This window comes from Ranitomeya imitator, chromosome 4 (genome assembly GCF_032444005.1).
Source record: "Ranitomeya imitator isolate aRanImi1 chromosome 4, aRanImi1.pri, whole genome shotgun sequence".
In the NCBI taxonomy this organism is placed as follows: Eukaryota; Metazoa; Chordata; class Amphibia; order Anura; family Dendrobatidae; genus Ranitomeya; species Ranitomeya imitator.
The window spans coordinates 385987574-386010769 of record NC_091285.1 but is presented as its reverse complement, the minus strand read 5'-3'; the positions used below and the strand labels follow the sequence as shown (position 1 = coordinate 386010769).

Sequence of the window (23196 nt, the reverse complement as noted above, 5' to 3'; positions counted from 1 at the left end):
TGGACACAAGATGGGGCGGGGGGAGCCAAGCCATGCATACAGCATTGGATGGGGGGGAGCCGACTATGCATACAAGATGGGACAGAGGAGCCATGATCACAAGGATGGGACAGGGGAGCTATGCATACAAGGATGGGAAGGGGGGAGCCGAGCCATGCATTCAAGATGGAACAGTGGGGAGCCATGCATACAAGGAGGGGACCGGGGGAACCATGCGTACAACAGGGGGAGCCACACAGAGGACAGGATAGGGGGAGCCACACATAGCAAGACAGGGATGATGAGCGGACAATACATACCCAGCTTATACTCGAGTCAATAAGCTTACCCAGTTTTCCGTGGCAAAATTAGGTGCTTCGGCTTTTACTCGAGTATATACGGTATATATATCCTATTAATATATTTGCTCAAATATAGATGAAAGTTGGACAAACTGCTGATTCTCGGAGGACCTTTTGACTGCCTTATGTGTATAAGGGTTTCTGGACTCACCCTCGGCAGATAGCTTACAGTGGCCAACCTTTTTGTTATCAAGGTAGTTTGGCATCACTTATCTCCTTCCTTATTGTTGTCAACACATGAACATAGGTACACTTAGCTCATCTGTATGAAGACGTCGGGAGCAAGACTGGCCTGTCAAGCGAACATTCAGTCATCAACTGATGAAATGTGTATATCTTAAGAGACATCCATCTTTTCTCCTGTATGGACCCACTGCATTTGCTTGTGCTGCTAACAAAAACATATCCTGAGGTTGAGCAAACAATGGATAATGTTTATGTCCGAAATCATTTAGCTATGTATCATATGGCTCAGGGGCCCTCCCTGTATTTTACTTCCAGGGGTCTTCACTGATCTGGCCTTTGGAAGGAACTCCATCTCACATTCTGGACTGGTTAGTATAGTAGCAGCATTTTTTGTTATTATATAAGTTTTTCTTGGAGAATGTCTATCCATTTTATTCACTTATAGTATATATAGAATACAAGGTGACTTACATTTTCTTCAGTTGACATTGATTTACAGTTACATTTGCATAACCTGTTTTTTCCCTACCGCCATTAGACCTTCTGACGTTTAATGATTGTATAATGGAATAAATTAACATTGCATAATGGCTTAGTCTTGCATTCAGTAATGTTATTATTGTTATAATATCAATTATGCTATAGTTTAAACTAAATATAAAAAAAGGACATAGCCATATAAAACGGCATAAGGCTGATCGAAATCCTGATTTGCAGACAGAAAATTTCAAGCATATTACAGTAGTAGCAAAGTGCATAGGACTTTAACAAATCTTATCCACACACTGCAGGAAGTCATCCATGAATTTTATATCTGTAGCATAACAATTTATGTTACGGATTTTGCCGTAGATTTGCTGTGAAATCCGCTGTGTGTACGTTAAGAAGATTTGTTTGTTTTTTATAAATGCCAAGAGCTACCGTAATTATGAAGATTTGTTCACAAAGTTTGTAATTCTTTTTTTTTTTTTACATTTTATTGATTTTAAAACATTTTACAGAAAAGAGTAAGAAGGCATCCAAATCAAAACACTTGAACCCCAACTCCCCCCCCAAACAACCAACCCAAGTATATGCCATTCTTAATCATGAGTTTTGTAAATCATTTGGTAATCATTTGCTTACTCATAATAAGAATAATGAGACACGTTAGTTAGTTATGTCATTGTCGCTCACCTATGCATGGAATTTAGCTTTAAATAACCGGTGATATCCAGATTGTGTGTACGTGATAAACCACTGTTCTTAGAGTAACAACAAAGCCTTAAAAGGAATGTGCAACCCTAGCCACTAATTAACAAAATGCACTACATGGCTCGTATTGTGCTGTAAAACACTGTTTTCTTCCACTTGTCACAGGCTGGAGGCCTCCTGACTTATTACCCTACTTCCTTCTCTCTGTCCTTTCAATGCTAAATTATCAGATCTCTTTTTCTTCCAGTTTTTAATTTATTGTGGTGACATTAATTGAAATGTATATTACAAACCAATGTTTTCATGTTTGCTTGGCAAATTTTGCACTTGCAAATTGCCTCATCAGATAGGAAGAGGACTTTAATGTTAGTGCCACCTATTGGAAATAGCAATCCTAAAAGTCATTATCGACCCTTTAACGAGTATTGCCATATGACTTGGAATAAAAGCCAAACCGGAATCTAAATTTGCAGACACTGTGTTTCAGGGCTTTGCCCCTTGTCAGTGCAAAGTATCAAATCTGAATTTGCTAGGTGAGAGGCAAGACTGGGATCCAGGGGGTAACATTTCTTCTTGTGGAGAGTGACAAGCCAGGCCTAACTCAACCAAACAACAGAATAGGAAAACTTGCACAACTTGGCCAGAAATCACTTGAGTGTTAAATAGAGCAGTTTGACAGCAGCCTTGCTATCTTCTCTAATGCAAGATTCGTGCCAAGTATAGTAATGACACTCTGATCAAACTCTGGTCAGAGTTTGTATTGAGTGTCAGTTTCCTGTGATTCGATTCCATGAGAAAATCACAGCACAGTGTGGGGAAGATGGAGAACTTAATTTCTCCATCTTATACATTTTTTGTGTCAGCAGTGCAGCCCGATGTTTTATACGCACTCATAGATTTCTATGGGTGCACATGGTCCATTTATGATGCACTGGCAGCATGCCGCGATTTTTAATTTTTTAGTCAGCACTGCCCAAAAGTATAACATTGGGCTGAGTGCTATCCGATAAAACATCGATAGCACTCACCCATGTTATACGCTCATGTGAGTGAGCGCTAACAATTATGTATGGCTATAGCTCCGATACTGTTGAGCACAAGCACATTGGTAGGGTGTAGTGTGAGTTGGATCAGGAGAAACAATGTTGCACCAGTACTGACTATGACCTAACAACTCTACTAGAAAATGTTTTCTTCACTATGCAGTCAGTGGCAAAGTCAACAATATATTCTGTTGGTAATTGTAGTACAGTCGGCAGAAAGTGTTTCATTCTTTCCCAATCTGTTATGTGGAGAGCCGTGAAAGAAGTGGGTTATTTGTCTATTATTTTAAGAAGTTGGTCCTCTTCGTGTCTGTTCTCAAACATATTTAGTTTACTCCATTTTTTAATATGACATATCTAGAGTTGGCCATACATCTTAGATAGGTATTGACCTTTTGGTAATTTGGTTGACCCGCTACTCCTCCAGGCTTCCCCAGACACATGCAGAACTACTTCTGGCACTAGTTTAGCCTAAGTGAAACAAAGGATTGGGTATGTTGGGACAGTTAGGACACCCCCATACACATTAGCTACCTAGTCCCTGCCTAAATCAGCAAATTCATCTGACGTTAATCTGATGTGTTAGGTCATCTGTATTGTTATAGAAATAGGAAACCAGGGGAATTTTGAATTTGAAATAATTGATCATGTTATGGCTAATGTTAACCAATAACCACTTACTAATATATCCATCTTTGAAAGAAGCACTCACATCAAAGTTTTTAACTTTTAGGCTGTTTGCACATGTTGCAGATTTTTCACGTTTTTCGCTATAAAAACACAAAAAAGCATACATTATGCTTCCCATCATTTAGAATGCATTCCGCAATTTTTGTGCACATGGTGCGTTTTTTCCACCAAAAAAACGCATTGCGGTAAAAAACGCAGCATGTTCATTAATTTTGTGAATTTTTTGTGGATTTCCCACTATATTATTGCATTGGGAACCTCCGAAACAATCCGCAAAAAAAAACGCACCAAAAATGCAGTAAAAACACAAGAAAAACACTCAAAAAACGCATGCGGATTTCTTGCAGAAAATGTCCGGTTTTGGTCAGGAAATTTCTGCAAGAAATCCTGAACGTGTGCACATAGCCTTAATATATTGCAACCATAATATTATTATATTGCATTGTGTACTTACACATTCCCTCACGGGGGGAGGAATGGAGTAGCTGGGTCAGTAGTTTAAGAGGAGGTGGAGCTGGGCTGCCAGAGACTTTTCAGTGGTATAGAATTGTAGTTCTAATGATGACTCATGCAGGGAAAACGAACTTCCTGTTTCTACATAGAGGTTAGAAGAGTTCAACTAGTCTTAATCACGTGATGTCTTTTACGAATAGAAAACAAAAAAACTAACTGAGTAGAAAGGCAAAGTTTTAAGTATACAGTTATGTACTGTATAATATGATGATTGCAATATATTAAGAAGATAAAAACTCTGATGGGAGTGCTTCTTTAAGTTCTGTGCTATATTCTTTTCCTGAAGCCACCCAACCACCTCCACCCCTCCCCCAAACTTTATTGCCGTTCACATGACAATCCCATTCCTAAGATGGCTGTAGCTTTAGGAGTATGTGACCAGACAAGTCATACAGCCTCCTCCATACAAACACACCATGACCGTCATCTGCATTTGTGTAGGTTCTGGACAACAGTTATCTCGTGCAGGTGCAGGATAATTGAATGTAGGATTTTTTTATGACTTTTTTTGTTTTAATTTTAATTACTTAGCCTGTTATCTAAGACAGGACAGGATTTAACAAACCTCTGACATAGGGACTAAGATGGGCTGGGGGAGAAGGAGTTAAAGAGGTAGGAAATCATACGTAAAGTTCTTTAATAATTATCTGTAAACTTCAATGCATAAACTGTCTCCTTTGTAGAGAATGTTTCCTTCTTTGTACCACCCATTGTATATTGTATATAAAATTCAATGAGTTGCATTATTGTGTTTTATAAGCTGTCATTATAAGCTCTAACAGTGACCATCCTTAGCAAAGCTATAACATGACAAGAAGATGTGTACTTTTACCATGATGCCTCTTGCTATCAGTTCTGTCTTATTTTTTCATTAGGAAGACGAAAACATGAAATACTTAACAAATGAAGAGAAGAATGCCCTCATGTTCTTGGAGGAAACATTAGATGCTTTCGAAGATGACTTTGAAGAACCACCATTTTCAGCTAACTCAAGTATTGGTTACTACTCTCCAAGGTCAGCAGAAGATAGCCACTCTGAAGCTGATGACATCATCGATCTTGTGCAGACTGAGCATAACCACATCGAGTCTTCAGCAGAAGGTAAGCTGTTGAAATATTCTTCCTAAATTACTTTTATATTCTTAAAATAATAAGCAACATTAAAATGAACTATTCAGTTCTTTTAATGTAAATTATTGATGGCTACTCAGATAAGCGTTAGTAAAACTTGTATGTATTCAAGTTTTCATAAATGGAGCCAGGTAAATGTAGGTTACTCTTTACAATATGTGCTTGGTGGCTTCAGCCCTGGACGTTTGTCAATTCCTCACTTTGATCCTTTTGTAGTGTCCAGGAATTTACTGACACATATAAATGTCTTGTTTTTTCTATAGACTCTGGAATTGGACTAAGCCTTAACAGCTGGAATCATACTCAAAAAGACTCTTGGACCTCACAATCAACCATGACAGCAAGTTCACCTGTGACTGTTCCACAACTGGACACTGAGAAGCATCTTCATGACCAACCCACTGAACATCGGAAACTACTTTGTGCTGTTCCAACACCTGTCATTATTGCTCAAAAAATATTGGAGAAGAAAACTGACAACATAAATATGTCACCCTTGTCACCGAAAGATGAAAAATCACCTGAGCCGAAAAAAAGTGTAGGTACATCACCTATCGATGAAGGACATTTTATCTTTCCCGGATCACCAAATGCCAAACTCAGTCGTTTTCCAAACAACATAATTATTAAACCAGTTGGGAAACAGTATAACAAAACTATTGCTAAGGCAGCTGTCAATGTACAAGAGCGCAAAGCTCAAATGCTGGCTAATTTACATGGGCCTGGATTGCTTGCTGATGAATTTGATTCAAAAAATCGACATGAACAACTGGGACGGAGGCCTTCATTTCATGTGCCATCTGAGCAGACAAGATACGAGGCTCTCACTAAGCTTGGCTTGGTTAAAGAAATCCCTGTTCAAGCTGAAATTCCTTCACCTGATGTCTGCAAATCTCCAGTCTCAAATGGTGATCATTTATCAAAGATTTTGCCTCCAGAAACAAAGAGACATCAGTCAAATGAGCATGAGAGTATCAGCAAAATCTTGATGAATGAACCAAGCAACTTTGTTTCTTTGGGGAAAACTGTTCTTATCAAAGGTGAGCCAACATCCTCTTTAGAAAGGAACAAGCCACATAGTAGCATACAAGTTGCACAAGAGAAAAAACAGATAATTAACCATCAGGAAGTCAAAAGAACTTATTCTATGCCAAGACCTGCAGGTTTACGATCTCAAGGGATCACAGTGCAGTTCTCTGGACGTCATTCTTCAGAGGAGTCTAGAAAAGACGCTTTGAGAAGACTTGGCCTGCTGTCGGGGCACTGAAATAATTCCACATTTCCAGGACACTTCTATCATACAATTAAGATGTCTGTATCGCATAAGGAGACCAATGTTTCAAAAACATATAAGAACAGAGAATGAACTTGCCTCTTATATGTATAGCATGTTTCATGTATATATTTCCGTTATACCTTTTTTATATTCAAAATGTAATCATATTATAGTATACGTATAGGTTCAGATATTAAACCTACCACTGCAAATGCAACATGTATTTAACTATGTGGATTCATAGGACAGAACAAGTCTATGTTCTCATGACTATAAATTTCTTAAAAATGTTAGCAGAATTCACCAATTAATTGATTTTGTTATTTTAGCTGGGATTTTCATTTTTTTTTGTTCCCTGGGAGCAATAATTGTAATATATGAAGAGCTATTTTCCTATTTATTGACTTTTTGCATCTCATTATAAACTTGATAAGAAACATAATGGTGCTTAATGTAGCCATAAACATTAGATGAATGTAAGCTGAAGACTCCCATTTAGACGTGTCTGTATCTAATTGCACACAGTGAATGTGCACTTAGCCTACAGTATACTTTGGGAACTTTTCCTGCAGGTCCCCCAGTCAATAGAAGCTAAAGGTTTGTTCTTTTGGCCTCCCCCTGGCCAGTATGCATCTGTATACTGTTTGTTTTACCATATAAGAAAACACAGCAGACTGCACTTTCCCAAAAAGACAGCCCCTGGAGAAAATGTATAGTTTGCAGTATACATTGAGTTCATATGTTGGACGGAGGCCTATACAGCCATCCTGACTGTGGTGCATACCTTCTGAACTCATATGTCCATTAGTGGGCACAAGTGGCTCATCCTATGTATATGGGCGCATCACCAATTTCATCAGATGTCAGAGGAGAGTTGGGTTGGCATGCCAGATTTCAATATGCCTTATGCTTTTCTTTCTCACTGAAAATAAGCCACTGCCTAAGGATTCAGACCAACAGTTATGTAATATGTATGGCCACATTTAGAGTTGAATACCTTCTAGAAAAGTATATGCCTCATGTTATATTTCTAGTAACTCTTTGAGCTGGAAACAACTCTTGTACCTTTTCCTTTATCTTTGGAAAGAAAATCATTATAAGGCAATAGTTGGAAAATAGTTGAAGAATACTTAACATAATTAGTGTTACAAAGTAGATAGTTGTTATTATTATTTGTAGTGGAACAATATATACCTTTTATATTTAAGTCAGTGTTGCAGAGGTTCCTATTTTAGTTGGCCATAAAAGAAGACAGAATTATTAACCGTACAGATTAAATAGCACAGCCCCGGCCCATTTACGTTTGATTTACTGACCCTATAACAGATATCCTTCTCCAAGACATTCCGAAATGCAAAGAAGTGGGAAAATGTTTGTGTTCACAGATGTTTCATATAAACTTCATCAAGGATAGCAGAATCTGAAGAATGTCGGTATTCAGATAGATTAATAATTCACTTGATGCCTTTAGCAACCTTGTGTTCAGTGGAAACACAAATCACCAGATTGGAAGAATTCCATCAGAGAATGTAAACTGGTAGACATGGCCAAATACCACGCGAAGCCTTCAGGATCCGGTATATCCGGAACTCCATACTTCTGCATATTCTTTCTATTGACATGTCAATAAACCCTTAAAATGTTCATTACATTTGTAACTGATGCTTAGATCTTTCTGTTTTGTCATTTGCACTGAGATATGTTATCTGGAACATGTGCTCCGATCATTCATGTTATTCTTAATTCCATGGCAGGTATTTAAAGATGAATGCTGGATTATTAGTAATCTCATGGAAACGTCTCAGGCACCTACACGTCTGTGTAATATACGTAATCCAGTTTAAATGTCGGGTTTGACACACTTTGCTCTTTGAACGCAACACTTACCTGTATAAGGTAAAATGAGACGAAGCCTTTTTGAACTAAGATGTTCACGTTTTTCTTTTGAAATACATACAATGGACTTGTCCTTACAGATTTATTGGTGAAAAATCACTATAATTAGTGTCAATAGCAGCACATATATCAGCTGTTGTGCCACTTTTAGCCTACACTGAGTTTAATGTATACTACAAAATGTCATCCATTCAATTTTTTTTCTGTGAAGTTTGCTGAGAAAAATCGAATAATACCATATACGGTAGGTAGCTTTAGTCCCTGTTAAGGGACTTGAAAATTGAGCATAGGATTTTCCTTGACTTTCTTTGTTACACCTATTGTTGTAGTTCAGGGGAGCAGCCGTGATAGCGACCAAATCATTTTCATGCAAAAACGTTTTTTTTTTGCCCCTTGCAAAATGTAATGTTATTATAGTGTGAAATATGAGGATTTCATGGACCCTCTCTTCAAAAATTAGAGTAACAATTTACAAGGCGACACACTTTTTGGACGACGTGGCATTTGACAATATTGTGTAATGACTTGTAAATAACAAGCAAATATGGAAATGTAGGAAAACAAAAAGCAATAAAAATGTTTATCTAACTTTTTATACATCAACGTTTGGCCTATTTTTTACCTTTATAGTCAATAAATATATGTTATTATTTTCTGTAGCAGTGTTTCACAAAATGGCATTTTTTCAAATTCTATAAAAAAGCTGCGGTTTATTGGATGTTGTTTCATCTACAACTTCTAGATTAGGGACTTGCAAACCGTATTTTAATTTAATACAACAGTATTTGAAGACGTTTTAAATTCTGGTTGCCTGGAACAGTAAATCAAGAGTATATTTTGTGTCTTGAGTCACTTATCGAAACAGCAGCCATGTTTAAAACACCACTCAAGTGTTGGAGTTTTTTTTATTGCACCTCTGGAGTGGTGCAACTAATCTAAGTTCCTTGCCCCCGGGTTTATACTCACCAACTGCCTTCTTCATCTGTTCTCAGCAGCGCTCCTGTCTTCTGCATGTTGTGACCTGTCAGGTCGCTCCAGTGTTTGCTGGGCGATCCATAAGTCATAACTCAATGTAAATCTGTGAGAGCCAGAACAAAGCCAGAATGAAGCTCTCATAGACTTGCGTAGAGAGCTTGTGACCATTACCTTTGACTTCCAGTCAGAAGTCACAAGATAGTGGTGCGGGACCGGAATGCTGCTAGGAAGATCTAAAGATAGTGACCGGTAAGTATAAGACTAAAGGTACCGTCACACTTAGCGACGCTGCAGCGATACCGACAACGATCCGGATCGCTGCAGCGTCGCACAGCTCTCCAGCGACCAACGATCCCGAGGTCCCCGGTAACCAGGGTAAACATCGGGTAACTAAGCGCAGGGCCGCGCTTAGTAACCCGCTGTTTACCCTGGTTACCAGCGTAAAAAAACAAACAGTACATACTTACATTCAGCTGTCTGTCCCTTGCCGTCTGGTTCCTGCACTGACTGCTGGCCGTAAAGTGAAAGTGAAAGCACAGCACAGCGGTGAGTCACACAGCGGTGACTCACCGCTGTGGCTGTGCTCTGCTTTCACTTTACGGCCAGCAGTCAGTGCAGGAACCAGACGGCAAGGGACAGCTGAATGTAAGTATGTACTGTTTGTTTTTTTACGCTGGTAACCAGGGTAAACAGCGGGTTACTAAGCGCGGCCCTGCGCTTAGTTACCCGATGTTTACCCTGGTTACCAGTGAAGACATCGCTGAATCGGTGTCACACACGCCGATTCAGCGATGTCTACGGGGAGTCCAGCGACGAAATAAAGTTCTGGACTTTCTTCCCCGACCAGCGATCTCCCAGCAGGGGCCTGATCGCTGCTGCCTGTCACACTGGACGATATCGCTAGCGAGGACGCTGCAACGTCACGGATCGCTAGCGATATCGTCTAGTGTGACAGTACCTTTAGGTCAAGGAACTTGGATTAGTAGCACCACTCCAGGGCTGAAACAAACAAACGCTGGATGGTTAAAAATGATGGGTTTGTCAAGCAGTGATATTTCCTAATTTGAGAGGTCTGCACTTATAATGTGGTACTGCGATAAATGCTATTACACTCACATTAAAAGTATCTAAATAAATATGTCTAACTCTGTGTGCAGTCTCTGTTCGGTTACTAAGCGGATCTGGATCTTCTGACAGTGCTTGTTGACACATGACGTATATTGTATTTTACAAGCAAGGGGTGCCGATTTATCTCAAATTGCAGTTAGTACTATGGGAAGCATAGCATGTCATTTGAGTTTTTATACACAGCTCATAAAGATTGAAAATGTTTCACATTTTTTGTAATAAATTGGCTTCATCACAGCATTTTAGTAATATAATTAGCCAAGTCATGAAGTGACGGTGGGACTTATCCAAAGAGGTCATAACTAGGTTGGATGTGTCGCATGGTTACTAATATCTTCCTGTATTTTCCCAGGCCAGCTATGCTAATTTAGTGCCTCCTTCATCACTTTAAAGGGAATCCGTCGACAGGTTTTTGGTAAATTATCTGAGAGCAGCATGGTGGAGGGGCAGAGTCACTGACTCTAGCAACGTGTCCCTAAGGCTAGGTTCAGATTGCGTTAGGGCAATCCGTTTAGCGCTAAGCGCTAGTGGATTGCGCTAACGCAATGTCTTTTTCGGGGACGCGTTTAACGTCCCTGCTAGCGCAGATCCCCGATCTGCGAGAGTGGGGAACGGACCCTGGGCGTGCCGCGGACGCTGCAAGCAGCGTCCAAGGCGCGTCACAAAACACCGGCACATCGCTAGCGCACACTGAAAATGGCACGCGCTAGCGATGCGCGTTCCCATTGCTGCCAATGGGCGCGCTAATGGACGCGTTGCACGACATTAATTTCGCCGTGCAACGCTGTCCGTTAGCGCTGTCCCATTAACGCAATGGGAACCTAGCATTACTGGGCTGCTTGGTGGAATTTTGATTAAAACCTGTTTTATCTGATATAGATTTACCTGTTCTCTGAATGTTGAACTTTATACATCCCACCCACACCACTGATTGGCAGCTTTCAGCGTACACTGTGTATGGGCAGAAAGCTGCCTATCAGTGATGGGGGTGGAGTTATGCAAATCTCATGAATATGGAGGACTACCTGACAGCAGGTTTACTAGTCCTGGAGTAATAATCTGCTGATAAAACAGTGATTTTATCAAATATACAGCAAGCAGCCCAGTAAATGACACATCACTGGAATCATGGTCTCTGCACCTACACCATACTACTCTCAAATTAGGTAGCAAAACCTGGTGACAGGTTCCTTTTAATTGTTATAAAGTATCTCTGGGGGTATATGTGGTCCAACTCACCATTGCAGGTCATCAATGTTTGACATTGTGGAAGGAGAAGACATGCATCCTGCTTAATAATTGAACATACTTTTTCTTTCATATGTGATTACAGCTGAATATTCTCACTGAATTCAGAAAATAAAAGTTAAAGCAGAAAGTGGATGTTTTGGTTGCAGAGCTCACTCAGAGTTGGAGGAATTTCAGGGATTTTGGTTGCCATGACAAAATAAAGACGAATGTGTTGAAAGACTGAAATAATCAAGTTTTGAGAGGAGCAACGCCCATGTGCAACTTCTGGCTTCACTGTATCTGCATTATAGACAAACTAATTGTAAATGCAGTGTGTTATTTTGGTGTCTGATACTCCAGTGTCTCTTGCCATTGCTGTTTCAATCGTCCATTCCAGTTTGTAATGGAGATATCCAGTGGGGAAAAACAGGATAGATTTTATGGGCTTGGACTGGTTTAAAAAAAAAAAGAAAGTGGTCAAACTCGCCCTCATTGTCCCCACCTCCCCCATCTGCTCTTCCATTGCTTACCAGGCTCTGGCTAGTTTCGACAGACGTTACATGGCATGAATCACTGGCTGTGGCAGCCCACCAGGGTGGCCAGATACGTTAAACGAGACCCCAAAAAATACATTGCGCTATGCGCTAAATGGATTGCCCTAACGCAATGGGAACCTAGCCTAAGCCTGGGCTGAGCGGGAACTTCAGTAATTAGAACTGGCAGTTTACTCTCAGCGCTGCTCAGGGAGCTAAGTGCATGGAGAGATGCTAAATAGTAACTGTCTCCCTGCAACGTCTATCAGATTGGTAATGAATTTCTGGGGAATAAAGGTGCATTTACACCTTGAGATTATTATACACCATAAGAACATTTATTTCATGATAGAGGTGAGGTCTAAACAGGCTGCTGATCACCCGACTAACCAGCAAAGCACTTGAGCGCTCATCAGGTGAAATCTTATATTGGTTTTCACAAAATATCAATTTCGGCAGCACATCACCCTATGAAAACAGTACCTGTGCTGCCGAGAACAATGGCAGTCTATGTGCACTGAACAATCTATTACAGGTTGTTTAGTGGACATCTGAAGCTGGGTCAGACTGTGGAAATAGGTTATTAAATGAGAAACATGTCTCAGGTCAGAGGTCGTTTAACACTGCTCATAACTCAGCCCAACTGAAGTTCTTCAGTACAAGTGTGCAATAGTTCTCAACTCCTGTCCTTTCTGTAACTCTATGTGAATAAATAAATATCAAGTTGTCCTTGCGGCTTCTCACCTCTTTGCGTGAGTTAACAGTTACTTCCTCTTATGCGTGGAGCATTTGCATTTTTCACCTCTTACGTCTGTCATGTGCGAAAGGGGAGTAAAACCTTAAATCCCTTACATGTGTTCCCTTCTGTGTTCCAGTTCTCTATGGCTTCTACCATCCAATTCATGTCCTCAATGAAGAATGTTCCTGACCCCTTGTCTTTCTCTACCCCCTCTCTCCCTAATTGACCAGTATAGACATTTTTTTCTTACTAGCCTAAAATTTACATTTTTTCAATGCCCGCCTGACACAGGTCAAAAGACTAGATATGGGCAGTAGTCTCTGACTGACGGACAGAAGCCTCGCAAGTGTCTTACCTTCCGGGCTCCACATTGCAACTTTTTATTAGCCTGGCTTACCCAATGTATTCTGTTCATCTCGCCACAATGATGACGTCACACCTACCCGGTTAATCAAAAGCCACACTGGAGATCCCAGATGGTTAGAGATTCGCAATAGCAAAAACCTACTGACCTGGCCGATTTGTTGTTCCACAAATCGATCTGCTCGTTTCTACAAACTGCTTGTTTCTTATTCGCCTCTTTTCCAAATCACACCTCACCACCTGTGCACTTGACCCTATCCCTTCCCACCTGCTCCCCAGCCTCACTAACATGCTCATTCCAGCTCTAATCCATCTCTTCAACCTATCGCTCTCTTCCGGTACCTTCCCCTCTGCCTTCAAACATGCCACCATCACACCCATCCTCAAAAAAACTAACCTTGACCCAACTGCTATGCCCAGCTATCGCCCCATATCACTGCTCCCGTTTGCTTCAAAACTCCTTGAGCAGCATGTCCATGCTCAACTTTCCTCCCACCTCTCATCTAACTCTCTTCTTGACAACCTCCAATCTGGTTTCCGCCCCCACCACTCCACCGAAACTGCCCTGACAAAAATTACTAATGACTTAGTCACAGCCAAAGCTAACAGACAGTTCTCCATCCTCCTCCTTCTTGACCTGTCCTCTGCTTTCGACACATTCGATCACTGCCTACTGCTACAGATTCTCTCTTCCCTTGGCATCAAAGACCTTGCCCTATCCTGGATTGCCTCATACCTATCCAACCGCACATTTAGCATTTCCCACTCCCACACTACCTCCTTATCCCGCCCTCTCTCTGCTGGAGTCCCTCAAGGCTCTGTGCTAGAGCCCCTACTTTTTTTCATCTATACCCTTGGCCTAGGACAACTCATAAAGTCCCATGGCTTCCAGTACCACCTGTATGCCGACGACACTCAGATCTACCTCTCTGACCCAGATGTCACCTCTCTGCTGTCCAGAATCCCGAAGTGTCTGTCAGCCATATCCTCCTTCTTCACCTCTCACTTCCTTAAATTCAATGTAGACAAAACCGAATTCATCATCTTTCCCCCACCTCACATATCCCCCCTACCTGATCTATCTATTATGGTAAATGGCATCACGCTCTCACCCGCACCTGAAATCCGCTGCCTCGGGGTAACTCTCGACTCTGCCCTGTCCTTCAAACCTCACGTCCAAGCTCTTGCCACCTCCTGTCGCCTCCAACTCAAAAATATTGCTAGAATCCATTCCTTCCTCAGCCCACAATCTACCAAAACTCTTGTGCATGCTCTCATCATCTCCCGCCTCGATTACTGCAACACCCTCCTCTGTGGCCTCCCAGCTAACTCTCTTGCACCACTCCAGTCTGTCCTCAACTCTGCTGCCCGGCTAGTCCACCTCTCTCCTCGCTACTACCCTGCTTCTCCCCTCTGCAAATTCCTCCACTGGCTCCCAATTCCCCAACGAATCCAGTTCAAACTACTAACACTGATCTACAAAGCCATTCACAACCTGTCCCCTCCCTATATCTCTGAACTAATCTCCCAATATCTTCCCTCACGTAATCTTCGATCCTCCCAAGACCTCCTACTCTCCTCCACACTTATTCGTTCCTCACACAACCGCCTCCAAGATTTCTCCCCATCCTCTGGAATTCCATGCCTCAACACGTCCGATTATCCACCACCCTCGGATCCTTCAGACGGAAAATGAAAACCCATCTCTTCAGGAAAGCCTACAGCCTACAATAACCAAGCCGCCACCTCACCGCCGCCAGAGCCGCCACCTGACCGCCGCCGCCTCACCGCCGCCAGAGCCGCCGCCTCAGCCTCACCGCCACCAGAGCCGCCGCCAGAGCCGCCACCAGAGCCGCCACCTCACCCCTACCTTCTGTCTCTTCCCCACTATCCCATAGAATGTAAGTCCGCAAGGACAGGGTCCTCTCCCCTCTGTACCAGTCTGTCACTGTAAACCTGTTTACTGTAAACGATATCTATAACCCTGTATGTAACCCTTTCTCATGTACAGCACCATGGAATTAATGGTGCTATATAAATAAATAATAATGATAATAATACAAAGGACCCATCATTTGGCCTTAATTGAATGAGTGGGATCTTATTGTTCAAGAGGTTTGGGAGAGAAGTCACAATGTTTATCTCACAGTGCACTAAAATACCTTGTTCTAGCCCTGCGTTAAAAAAAATTCATTCTTATTCACTGTACAAACCCCTTAATAATTATAGTAAAGTAAAGCAGTTTTTTAACCACTTAACGACCGCTGATACGCCTTTTAACGGCAGCAGTTAAGGTTACTTAAACTACAGCGCTGTTAATTAACTGTGGAAAAAGTGAATAGCGCCCCCCACAGTTGGATTTTTTCTGGGGTCTTGGTTGCTGGGGGTAGCCGAGACCCCAGAGAACATGATTCGGGGTTTTTCTTACTGACCCCCAGGTTGGGATCGCCGGTAATTAACCGTTTAGCGGCAGTCACAAAAAAAAACGCGATTTCCCATTTAATTTCTCTGTCCTCCAATGTGATCGCACATCAGAGGGCAGAGAAATGGGGTCCCTGATAGCCCCCCGATACTCACATGTCTCCTCCGGTGCTACTCGTGGCTCCCGATAGGCACCGCCATCTTGTTCCGGCCAAAAAATGGCGGGCGCATGCGCAGTGCGCCTGCCGGCCGGCACCTGGAAGATCTTTGGGGTCTCGGATGCCGGGGGTAGCAGAGACCCCCAAAACAAGATCGGGGTCAGTTTTGACTGACCCCTGTTTTGCGATCGGCGGTAATTAACTGTTTACCGGCGGCCGCAAAAAAAAAAAGCGATGTGTTGGATCGCCCCCAGACACAGGGCCACGCGTTTCGGTACCAGGCCTCTCTGGTTCGGTTCTGAGGCTGTCACAGTGGCTAGACCCGGTCCGCGACCCTGCTAAGGGGCGTCCAATGAAAGTAGTGAAGCAGTCTGTCAGGGGTTCGTGACGCCACCTGTGGTGTTCGGTCAGGGTGACCGACGCTGCTGTGGGGTCCACTGGGGTGATGGAATGGCAGCTGGATGGTATACCTTCCCACAGGTGAAGTATGTCCCCAGGGCTTCCCAGTAAGATGGATGGTGATGGTGTGAGGTGCAGTCAATAACGAGGACACAAGGTTGCAGTCTCTTTACCTCTTTACTGAAGGCTTCAGGATCCTCAATCCAGAGTACATTTCACAGGGCTCTCAGAGACCGGCCGGTCCGATGGGCACATCCAGAGTTTCCTTCGCAGATGGAAATCGTTGCCTACCACTAGCGCCTGTGTGTTGTAGTCCTACCCTGCTGAGCATTGGGAATAGTCCTCACAACTGCTGTTCTCGTTCGTTCGTTCTCTACAGCTCTCTCTCGTTCTCTTTAGTTCCAGATGTTACTAGTTTCTCGTCCCCCAGGTATATTTTGGCTAGGACGCACCCGTATGACGGGAAGGCTTGGAGGTCTTCCGGGACCCTAGAGACGCCCCTCTCCCAATGTTGCCCCCTATGTTTTCTTAGGAAATTTAAGGTAGACAGCCAACCTATAATTAACTGTCCAGCGGAGTTTGAATTAAGGCCTGAAGTCAGTTACTCCTACGGTGTTCCGGCCACCGACTACGCGCCTCAGTAAGATGTTGCCTCTCTCTCTCTCGGCACGACTCTTACTGGCTCTCCTTTGTGCTTGATCTCGTTTACACTGTTCCACAATATCCTTCCCTTCGTGTCTCTTCCTTAGGATACCGCCGCAGGGTGTGCAGGCGCGGTTCCGTTACATTCTGTTCTGTTCGCTAGGCACCTGCCAGTTCCCACGCCTGACAGGGACCCCCCTGTGCCTTCTCCCTGCAACACCCCCTGCCACGGGATGTTGCCTGAATCCAATCCAGTCAGCTTCTGACTAACTTCCTCCCCAGCCCCTAGTTTTACCAGTGTGAGGAGTGGCCCAATAAATAAAGCCTTTTTCTCCCCCTAGTGGCCGGAGTGTGAAGTGTAATGTGTTCTGGTGATACCTGGTCAGGAGAACTCCTTAGTGCCATCAGACGTACCGCCACTCCCCTTAGCGGCAGAGTGCCATACTCCAACAACCAGGTCTCTGGGGCGCTGCACTTCCCCCCAGTTAAATCCAGTACTCCTGGACTGGGAAGAAGAACAACAATATAATACAGCAAAAGACATACAAAATTTTAAAATGCTTAGAACAAGTAAATAGAAAAGGTGCTTCCCTTTATGGGAGGTAAGGACACTTGAACGTTGCAAACAAAACAAGGTTAAATATTTTTAAATAACATTTTTGACTATAAATAACTCTCAGTACCCAGCCGGGTATTCTACTAAGTGCAAACTTCTGATTTAACTTTTCCTTTAAGGGTGTATAAGCTGAACCCACTAAAGGCCTACTATAAAATACTATAACAACATTTCAACTTTCTTTCCGTTCCAACTTCACCAATGCAGGACTGCCTAGCTCCTTGGCTGGGCCTACTGCCATTGTGCCGACCATCTTTCTACATCTCTCAGGAGGACTCTCTCTCTAACCCCTACGGGTTCACTTCAAGCTTTCCTGTCCTCAGTCTTTGTCAACATTATCAAACTTTCTAAATTTTAACATTATTAACGTTCAACTTTTATTAAAGCCATCATGTAATCATTCCCTTTAAGAGGGACCCAAGTCTCTAGTGCAGATTCTCTCTCTGTCTGCCAGTCCACCGAAAGCAAGACCTTCTGCGTCATATCTGGAAGCATCATCTTCGCAAAGTCTTCTCTCACTTGTAAAACCAGTAGGGAGCACCTTTAAGAAAGTGCAAACTATATACAAACAGTTTTGGATTCATTCACCGTCCATGATCCGGCAGTCTTTTAAACAATAATGAACTTGTGCAAAAGTAGAAAAGAAATAAAAAACATTAGGTATCCCGGGTAAACAAAGGGATCCCTAGGAGTTAACCCTGGACGGGTTTAGAGTAGCAGCAACAGCAGGAAACAGTTAACTATATACATTTTTTGGATCTCCGAGGTTTTTTTCTTCTCTGGGGGCCTCTGCCAGGGCCTAACCGGACAGGCAGACCTCGAGGATCTGGGAGCCTCAAATCCCGGCCTATTTCTGGCAGTGTGGGAGTCCAATGAGCGATCCAAGGCACAGCAGTAGCGGCTGCCGCTGCTTCAGCCAGTTCTTCCTCCAAGGACTTGGCAGCAACCAGGACGGAGGTACAGCGCTGGATATCCCAAGCCCACCAACCGTGGCCCTTCTGGAATCTGCGGTAGCTTACCGCATCTCCCGGCAGCAGGACGGAACCCTTACAGACTCCACCACCTCCCTGGTGATATGAACCCTGGTTGTCGATCCGATTTCCTGGACAAAGCCTCTTCCTCCCTGGGGCTGGTAAACGATCACCATTCCCCATTTCAGCAATGACCCATCCATCAGCTCACCGCGGGCCTCCCGTTCCACGTCCCTGGCATGCTCAGCTATGAGGTGCTTCCGATAATCCCCCCAGGGGAAGGAGCCCATATCCCACTCACGCGTTTCCGGGTTGAATGATGCGGACTCCGGAACTCCACCAACCGCGCCGGTGGTCGGGTCATGCGTCGGCGGAACACCGATCCCCGATCGACCAGGGTACCGAGTTCGCCCGCAGGGGAGGGCTCTGGCAGCTCCACGCCGTTCCTCAGGGGCGGTCACCTGGTCTGGTGCAGGCAGCGGGGGCTCCACGGACAGCTCCCAGGACTCGATCTTCTCCAGCGGCGGCATGCCGGTATAATCCTCCGGTGATGGGGATCTAGACTGGGCCATCTTTCTCCGCCAGCCTTCTCGGCTCTCCAGCTTCACTCCGTCTGAGTCATTGTTTAGTTTCTTCGGTCTCCGCCCACCATAGAAGATGAGAAGGCGGACCTCAGCCGCTGACAGACCCGCCCTCAGGACACAGCAATGCTTAGACTGGGCGGCCATTATCTTTTGCGCTCTCCAGCTCACTCACGCCCACTTCCACGCCCTTCTTCTTCTGCGCCCCTCGTGGCGCTGCAATGGCGGCGGTTTTGGCGGGAATCTTGCGGCAATTGCAGTACACAGTCTTGGCAATAAATCACAGTCCAACACGTTTCAATCACAGTTCCAAGGCACACATGACCTGCTTCTCAGGCTTAAGTACGATCCTGTTCGTGACGCCAAGTTGGATCGCCCCCAGACACAGGGCCACGCGTTTCGGTACCGGGCCTCTCTGGTTCGGTTCTGAGGCTGTCACGGTGGCTAGACCCGGTCCGCGACCCTGCTAAGGGGCGTCCAATGAAAGTAGTGAAGCAGTCTGTCAGGGGTTCGTGACACCACCTGTGGTGTTCGGTCAGGGTGACCGACGCTGCTGTGGGGTCCACTGGGGTGATGGAATGGCAGCTGGATGGTATACCTTCCCACAGGTGAAGTATGTCCCCAGGGCTTCCCAGTAAGATGGATGGTGATGGTGTGAAGTGCAGTCAATAACGAGGACACAAGGTTGCAGTCTCTTTACCTCTTTACTGAAGGCTTCAGGATCCTCAATCCAGAGTACATTTAACAGGGCTCTCAGAGACCGGCCGGTCCGATGGGCACATCCAGTTTCCTTCGCAGATGGAAATCGTTGCCTACCACTAGCGCCTGTGTGTTGTAGTCCTACCCTGCTGAGCATTCGGAATAGTCCTCACAACTGCTGTTCTCGTTCATTCGTTCTCTACAGCTCTACATCAGGAGCTCTGCAAATGCAACATGATTCCCGCAGACCATCCCATCAAAGTCTGCATTCCAAGCGGCGCTCCTTCCCATCCGAGCCCCGATGTGTGCCCAAACAGTGCCCCCTTCATATGGAGTATCAGCATACTCAGGACAAACTGGTCAACAAGTTTTGGGGTCCAATGTCTCCTGTTACCCTTGAGAAAATAAAAAATTGCAGGCTAAAAAATCATTTTTGAGGGGAAAAAATGACTTTTTATTTTCACGGCCTACTTTATAAATTTCTGTGAAGCACTTGGGGTTTCAAAGTGCTCACCACACATCTAGATAACTTCCTTAATGGGTCTAGTTTCCAAAATGGTGTCACTTGGGGGGGGTTTCCACTGTTTAGGTACATCAGGGGCTCTCTAAACGCGACATGGCGTCCAATCTCAATTCAATCCAATCTGCAATCTCAATCCAATCCAATCTGCATTGAAAAGTCAAACAGCGCTCCTTCTCTTCCAAGATCTGCGGTGCACCCAAACAGAGGTATACACCCACATATGGGGTATCGGCGTATTCAGGAGAAATTGCACAATAAAATTTATGGTTAAATTTCTGTTTTTACACTTGTAAAAATAAAAAAATGGTTCTGAAGTAAAATGTTTGCAAAAAAAAGTTAACTGTACATTTTTTCCTTCCACATTGTTTCAGTTCCTGTGAAGCACGTAAAGGGTTAATAAACTTCTTGAATGTGGTTTTGAGCACCTTGAGGGGTGAAGTTTTTAGAATGGTGTCACACTTGGTTATTTTCTATGATATAGGCCCCTCAAAATGACTTCAAATGTGATTTGGTCCCTAAAAAAAAATTGTGTTGTAAAAATTAGAAATTGCTGGTCAACTTTTAACCCTTATAACTCCCTAACAAAAAAAAAGTTGTTTCCAAAATTGTGCTGATGGAAAGTAGACATGTGGGAAATGTTATTTATTAACTATTTTTTGTGACATATCTCTCTGATTTAAGGTCATAAAAATACAAAGCTTGAAAATTGCAAAATTTAAAAAATGTTCGCCATATTTCCGCTTTTTTCATAAATAATTGCAAGTAATATCGAAGAAATGTTACCACTAACATGAAGTACAATATGCCACGAAAAAAACAATCTCTGAATCAGCGGGATCTGTTAAAGTGTTCCAGAGTTATAACCTCATAAAATGACAGTGGTCAGAATTGTAAAAATTGGCTCAGTCATTAAGTATCAAATTTGCTCTGTCACTAAGGGGTTAAACAATCCCCATGATGTTTTGGAAATGCAACGATAAGTGTTTGATTTTCAGCAGAGAATTGAAGGCTCACCCCTCAACAATCTATGAATGTTATGAAACCTTTACCACACCTATATGTGTCCTGTGGTTCACCAATCTGGAATGTCCCATTCAGGAATCCATCACATTCAACACTGAGATGATGTAAGGGCTTGGTATCTCAAGAATAGAATAGTTCTCATCTGAGTATTTGAGAGAACACGTATCCATCCAGGCAGTTACCAGATGAACCACACAACAAGGAACTCATGTGGCTATGGAGTGTGAATCACAGGAGAATCCGTTCCTTTATGTTGTCACACATTTACTGATTATAATTGTCAACATTATTTATTCATTGATAAATACTAAATTACACAATTTGCTAGTCACATCTTATAGCTCATTCTCTAATTGTGCTAGATTGTAGTTTAGTTTCCAAACCCACTATTTGCTCGGTTTCTCTTTTTTTTTTCAGACAAGCTATATCTATTTTTTTCTATTTTTGTTTTGCATAATATGGAACAATTGACCATCTTCAAGATTTTTTGCTTTCTGCTGAATCATCATAGCAGATTTATAGCTATAGATGAACCTGTTTTTAAAAATCTTACTAAGTATGTATCAATGCCATTTTTATGTAAGAATATGCGTAGCTGTCCTTGGATGCATAAATAATCTTATTTAGTCCCACAGTGTAACTAATTAGTGGTGATGCCTCAACCAAAATTTGCATGCAATTCACTGTACACTTTTGTTTTTTATGTTAGTTTTATAGGGGCTGTCCACTACCCAGACAACCCCTTCTCAATTACTGTATTCCCCCATGTAAAACAGCAACAGCTATACTCACCTTTAGCGCCATTCCAGCGACGTCATTGTTATGTCATGTAAGCCCTGCAGCCAATCAGTGGCCACTAATGGTCCACTTCACTCTCACCCCCCTTGGACGTAAATGACATCTAGAGGAGGTCAGAGTGCAGAACAGCTCTCAATTCGTATGGATGTCATTTTAAATTGAATATAGTAAAGGAAAATAATTTAAAATGCTACAATCAAAGTATTTATCCTCTTAATATACTGCAAACATCATATTATCTAGCACTGTGTACTTACAATTGCTAATTTTGCCTTTCTACCCAACTAATTGTTCTCTTTCCTCTAGTCTATGAAGAAGCAGGAAGTCTCTTTTCCCTGCACAAATCATTCCTCTTTTCAATTTATGACTCAGCTACTCCCACAGACTTTTGCAGTGACTAATGAGTCATACAGGAGAATTTGATCTCCTATTTCTACATAGAGCTTAGAAGGATTCAGCTAGTCAGATGTTAAAGGGACACTGTCACCTGAATTGGGAGGGAACAATCTTCAGCCATAGAGGCGGGGTTTTCGGGTGTTTGATTCACCCTTTCCTTACCCGCTGGCTGCATGCTGGCTGCAATATTGGATTGAAGTTCATTCTCTGTCCTCCATAGTACACACCTGCGCAGTACAAACTCCCCACAAGTGACCCCATATTGGAAACTAAACCCCCCAAGGAACTTATCTAGATGTGTTGTGAGAACTTTGAACCCCCCAAGTATTTCACTACAGTTTATAACGCAGAGCCGTGAAAATAAAAAATCCTTTTTTCCTACAAAAATGGTTTTTCACCCCCCAAAATTTTTATTTTCCCAAGGGTAACAAGAGAAGTTGTTGTCCAATTTGTCCTGAGTACGCTGATACCCCATATGTTGGGGTAAACCACTGCTTGGGTGCACGGGAGAACTCGGAAGGGAAGGAGCACTGTTTTACAACGCAGAATTGGCTGGAATTGAGATCGGATGCCATGTCGCGTTTGGAGAGCCCTGATGTGCCTAAACAGTGGAAACCCCAACTTCTAACTGAAACACACCCCTATCCCTAATCCCAACCATAACCCTAACCACACCCCTAACCCTGACACACCCCAAACCCTAATCCCAACCGTAAATGTAATCCAAACCC

The 23196-nt window shown here is 43.1% G+C and overlaps 1 protein-coding gene across 1 annotated transcript in view; it reads left to right on the top strand.

The window, feature by feature from the left end:
* Window positions 1-8867, top strand: part of PROSER2 (proline and serine rich 2) — a 42179-nt gene extending 33312 nt beyond the window's left edge. Inside the window, exons 3-4 of the mRNA XM_069765222.1 lie at window positions 4843-5068; window positions 5362-8867. Coding sequence (XP_069621323.1) covers window positions 4843-5068; window positions 5362-6365 — 1230 coding nt within the window. The 3' untranslated portion in view covers window positions 6366-8867. The remainder of the gene's footprint in view (window positions 1-4842; window positions 5069-5361) is intronic.
* The last annotated feature ends 14329 nt before the right edge of the window (window positions 8868-23196 follow it).